Here is a 5,235-nt window from a genome sequence, read left to right as displayed (position 1 = left end):
TGACGTTGCAGGAGTAAAACCCGGGGAGGTTTTACTCCACCTCTCTCCTCCCACAACCATTTATTGGGAAGCTGTGTGTGTTTGGCAGTGGGGGATAAAGGTACTCGGAAGACCCTGCTCACCACCTTCCACCCAGACCCCTTCTCATCAGCAGTCTTCAAAGCGTGGTGGGAAAGGTGCATGGGGTGGAGAGTAACAAGGGCCCTTCTTGAAGAGAGCTGCAGAGAGGGGCAGAGGGGCTTCTAGCCCAGCGGTGGCCCAAGGGGTGGGGAAGGTGGAGGACTGGCAGCAGGCCCCGGAGCCTGAGCTGGGGGTCGACCTCGGGGCCGGGACCTGGCTGAAGGGCAGGCCTGGGATCCGGTCAGTCGTCTATACATATCACCTCCCCGGTTCGGGGCTCCTTCCGATCCAGCCCGTCTGCCACCAGTGCTCCCACCATTTCCTTCTCCTTCTTCACCAGCACTGGAGGGCCGTTGGTGGCGGCTGTTTGGGAAGCGGGTAAGGAAGGGTCAATCCCTACTTCTCTACCTGTCGTCCACTGCTTCCTGACCACAGCTATGTTCTTACTTCTAGGTCACCTCACGCCAGGTCCAATTTTCTAGGGTGTGCAGGGAAGAGCAGGGCGGACCCCTCTCCTGAGATGCCCCACTGTGTGTGTGATGGGACTCACGCTCCAGCTTTCACTATAAGCCCCTTCTGATTTCACACTCTCTCTCTCTGAAGTAACCCAGGAGGAGGTGGCTCAGGTACTAGTCCACAGAACCAGTAAAGCCCTGGATGAGGTTTCTGATGATGGGGATGGAAGAGAAGTTGCTGCTGCTGCTGCTAAGTCACTTCAGTCGTGTCCGACTCTGTGTGACCCCATAGACGGAAGCCCACCAGGCTCCCCTGTCCCTGGGATTCTCCAAGCAAGAACACTGGAGTGGGTTGCCATTTGAAAGAGAAGTTAGGGATGGGAAAAATAAAATCTAGAAGCACTCCATTCCATGAAACCCTGGGCACATCCAAGGAAGTGAGATGGGCTGGACAAGTAAAGGGCAGCTGAGCAGGGGGGAAGCTTGGGAAAGGAAGAGGGCAACGAGGCGGCGGCAGGAAGTCAGCAGCTGACCTGTGATGAAGGACCCTGCTGGCATCTGGCTGTAATTGGCGCCTGCGGCGTCCAGGGCCACGACGGGTGCTGCGCTGAAGGCTGCCCCGTACCCCGGAGGTGTAGCGTACGGACCCGGGGGGGAAGGCTGGTGTGGGATGAGGCTCCGTGCCCTTGCTGGCCAGCCGGCTGAGGATGCTGCGCTCGGACATCTGAAGGCGGGCTGCGATGGGGGGTATTCGGGACAGCGTGGCTGGCAGGCGGGTCACGTCCGCCTTCATGTCGCTCAGCAACTCCTCCAGCTGGTTCAGAACTGGGGCCCGGGCCATGGAGAAACAAGGGCGAGAGAAGACAGGGAAAGAGAGAGATGGAGCCAGGAAAAGAGATGTGGAGTCAGGCGGACAGATACAGCCAGAAAAAGAGAGAGAGAGAGAGGACACAGATGCCGAAGAATCAGAGACCAAGAAAATGACACAAGTAGACGGAAAAAGAGAGCAGCTCGGGGAAAAAGAAGTGTCAGGTAAAGAGGCAGAGAGACCAGATTACCACAAAGGACAGATGGAGAGAAAGCTGTTTGAACATTTAATTTGGCATGATAAAGAGAGCTACACCATCCATACACCATCGCTTTCTCCCATTCCCAGAAAGAAAAGTTCGTTTGACACTTAAAAGCTGTTAAATTGTCTTATTTTTATTTGAAAGAGCTATGGAAGCTGTTTCTTCTCATTTAAGCATTTTAAGAAAATGCCAACTTTGCTGTATTTTAATATGATAGTGAGTTGGGATTATTTATTTAAGTATGTCTACAGTTTATCATAGTTAATAGTTATTTCACTTTCTGTAATATACGATACCTGAAGCTCACGTTTATTTAATGTGAGTGGGTTTTTTGGTTTTTGGTTTTTTTTGAGACCCTTTTTTTGTTTTCTCTTTTATTTTCTTAATGTTGTACATTATTTTATATCTTAAGTTATCATGGTCATCTCAGTAGAAAACTCTTGAGTATAGGGGTTTTTGTGTTTGAGAATCAGCCCAAGGAGATTCATATGATGTGGCCATAGCTAGGTATTATTATTCTGAGCTATGTGAAGTTGCTGGTTTTGTTGATCAAATGTTAGCAGTTTCATAATACATATTCAAGAAACAATCAAACAAAGATCTTTTAGAAGAGATATTTCAACTCCCCAATTCAACTCTTTTAACTAGCTTACCAGAGCTGAGGCTTTATGAAGATTCAAACTATAGATAACCAAAGGCCTATGAAGAAAATTCTGCTTTGTTTTGCAGTTAAATTGCCCAGTTTTCAAAGGTATTTAATCAAAATGACTTCAGTAATTGAAGCAAATATCTTTTGGGAATGCTTAAGGTACGTAAGTTTTTCATTAAATCTGTGTATAGTATTTTAGCTTTCATTCACTGAGAATGAAAGATTAATCTGTAAATATCATTTGAAGGCAAAATAACTACCCCCCACCAATATCTAATATGGACTCAATTTTGCCAGCTATATAATTTTGTCTTCTTAGTATGCTTTCTAAAATAATAGTTATGTAGCCAACAAATTTGCCTAAACATGCCATTTTAAAGATTTTCTTTATACTTGCGTTTCAAGTAATAAGAATTAAAACATATGAGTATATAAAAAGGATATAGAAATCAGAAGCTCCTACATAGGATATCCCCAATTTTAAATAGAACTGTGTTTTGAAAAGTTGTGGATTGGGTTGTTCCAAAGTCAGACTATATTTCCTCATGTATATAATATTATGAATAATGAGGGTAGCAGATAGCCAACAAGAGCTGACCTAATGCTTTCCCAAAGTAACCTAGGGGTCTTGGTTTGGAATAAAGTATTCATGACTATAGCCCTTTCACCTGTTTTAAAAAAACGAATACATTGTTGTTAGCACACATGACTATCAATTAGTAAAATAAATAGCTTTAAAATAAAAGTGGAAATAGTTCAATCAGTGTTGGTGAAACTATTTTGGACAAGAGATTTCATTTAGGTGACTTCAGTTGGGAATCTGCTCCTCTTTTAAAGAGCCCATGTGATGACTGAAAGTCCTGTGTGTTTTCAGTGACCTTGAGGAAGGGAGCCAGTCATTTCTTCTTAAGGGTCATAAAAAGTAGTATGCTTTTCAGTTCAAAAACTGTGTCTGGAACATCTTAGATATCCTTCACCCACATTGTTCAAAGGCTGTCTGTATTTCAGACTCAATATACCCTACCTTCAGCTGAGCCTGTCTTCCAGCTCTGCTTCTTCATACTAAATTTATAGGTGGACCTTCTCCATTCTTTTTTTTTTTTTTTTAAGTCTTTACTCATTTTACTGCTATGAGAAATTACCACCACCTTCTCCTTTTTTCAAGAACTATAAAGGTAGAAGAGATATTCCTTTTTCATTATTTTTAAAAGCTATTGTTTTTGAACTGCTGGCACTTAGCAGTTTAGTTTTTAGACCCTAATCTGAATTACGTTAATGGAGGTCATCCTAAAATTGATCTAAAGTTTTAATCTTGCTTTATCATATAAGCATCTGGTCGGAAACTGTGCTGATGAAGATTTGTATTTTGTGGCATTAGTTCTTCATGTTTCTTTTTTATGTGTTTAAAATTGATCATTAATTTCCAAATAAGCGGAGAATTTACTGTTGTTGAGCTATATAGAGGGCAAGTGTGTTTGATTAGAGCATGAACTGTGCTTTCACATTAGCTGATGTGCTTTGCAGTCTGCTCTTGTAGATTTATTTTGTTTACAGTAGACTGATGTCAAGTTTTTGTAAATGTTTTTACTTACACTTTAACTATGATTGTACAAACTGATTTTAAATGTAGTGGTTGTATATTTTGGTTATAAATTGGAAAATTGTAATAAAAATTAAATAATTTGTTCTCTATTTTGTCATCAGTACCTGATTGAGTGTAATTTTGTACATCATGTACACTGCTATTTTTTTTTTAATTTTAATTGGAGGCTAATTACATTACAATATTGTATTGATTTTGCCATACATTGACATGAATTCACTGCGGGTATACACGTATTCCCCATCTTGAACCCCACTCCCACCTCCCTCGCCATTCCATTCCTCTGGGTCATCCCAGTGCACCAGCCACGAGCATCCTGTATCATGCATCGAACCTGGACTGGCGATTAATTTCACATATGATAATACACATGTTTCAATGCCATTCTCAAAAATCATCCCACGTTCGCCCTTTCCCACAGAGTCCAAAAAACTGTTCTATACATCTGTGTCTCTTTTGCTGTCTCTCATACAGGGTTATTGTTACCATCTTTCTAAATTCCATATACATGCATTAGTATACTGTATTGGTGTTTTTCTTTCTGGCTTACTTCACTGTGTATAATAGGCTCCAGTTCCATCCACCTCATTAGAACTGATTCAAATGTATTCTTTTTAATGGCTGAGTAATACTCCATTGTGTATATGTACCACAGCTTTCTTATCCATTCGTCTGCTAATGGACATCTAGGTTGCTTCCATGCCCTGGCTATTGTAAACAGTGCTGTGATGAACATTGGAGTACACGTCTCTTTCAGTTCTGGTTTCCTCGGTATGTATGCCCAGCAGTGGGATTGCTGAGTCGTATGGCAGTTCTATTTCCAGTTTTTTAAGGAATCTCCACACTGTTCTCCATAGTGGCTGTACTAGATTGCCTTCCCACCAACAGTGTAAGAGGGTTCCCTTTTCTCCACACCCTCTCCAGCATTTATTGCTTGTAGACTTTTGGATAGCAGCCATTCTGGCTGGCGTGAAATGGTACCTCATTGTGGTTTTGATTTGCATTTCTCTGATTATGAGTGATGTTGAGCATCTTTTCATGTGTTTGTTAGCCATCTGTATGTCTTCTTTGGAGAAATGCCTGTTTATTTCTTTGGTCCATTTTTTGATTGGGTCATTTATTTTTCTGGAATTGATCTTCAGGAGTTACTTGTATATTTTGGAGATTAATTCTTTGTCAGTTGCTTCATTTGCTATTATTTTGTCCCATTCTGAAGCCTGTCTTTTCACCTTGCTTATAGTTTCCTTTGCTGTGCAGAAGCTTTTAATTTTAATTAGGTCCCATTTGTTTATTTTTGCTTTTATTTCCAATATAAGATGTGTCATGGAGGATCCTGCT

General features: G+C 41.7%; 1 protein-coding gene across 1 annotated transcript; it reads right to left on the bottom strand.

The window, feature by feature from the left end:
* Window positions 1–242: 242 nt before the first annotated feature.
* LOC129560407 (uncharacterized) lies at window positions 243–1,431 on the bottom strand. Its single transcript, XM_055432514.2, has 2 exons — window positions 1,109–1,431; window positions 243–483 (listed from the first exon to the last, which is right to left on the bottom strand). Exons 1-2 carry the CDS (start codon window positions 1,414–1,416, stop codon window positions 243–245), a joined length of 549 nt encoding a protein of 182 aa, XP_055288489.2. The 5' UTR covers window positions 1,417–1,431.
* Between the last annotated feature and the right edge of the window lie 3,804 nt (window positions 1,432–5,235).

This window comes from Moschus berezovskii, chromosome 16, assembly GCF_049115385.1.
Source record: "Moschus berezovskii isolate FMDL1 chromosome 16, NW_MosBer_1.0, whole genome shotgun sequence".
NCBI classification, from domain to species: domain Eukaryota; kingdom Metazoa; phylum Chordata; class Mammalia; order Artiodactyla; family Moschidae; genus Moschus; species Moschus berezovskii.
The sequence above is the reverse complement of the archived record's forward strand: the minus strand, read 5'-3'. Positions and strand labels throughout refer to the sequence as shown.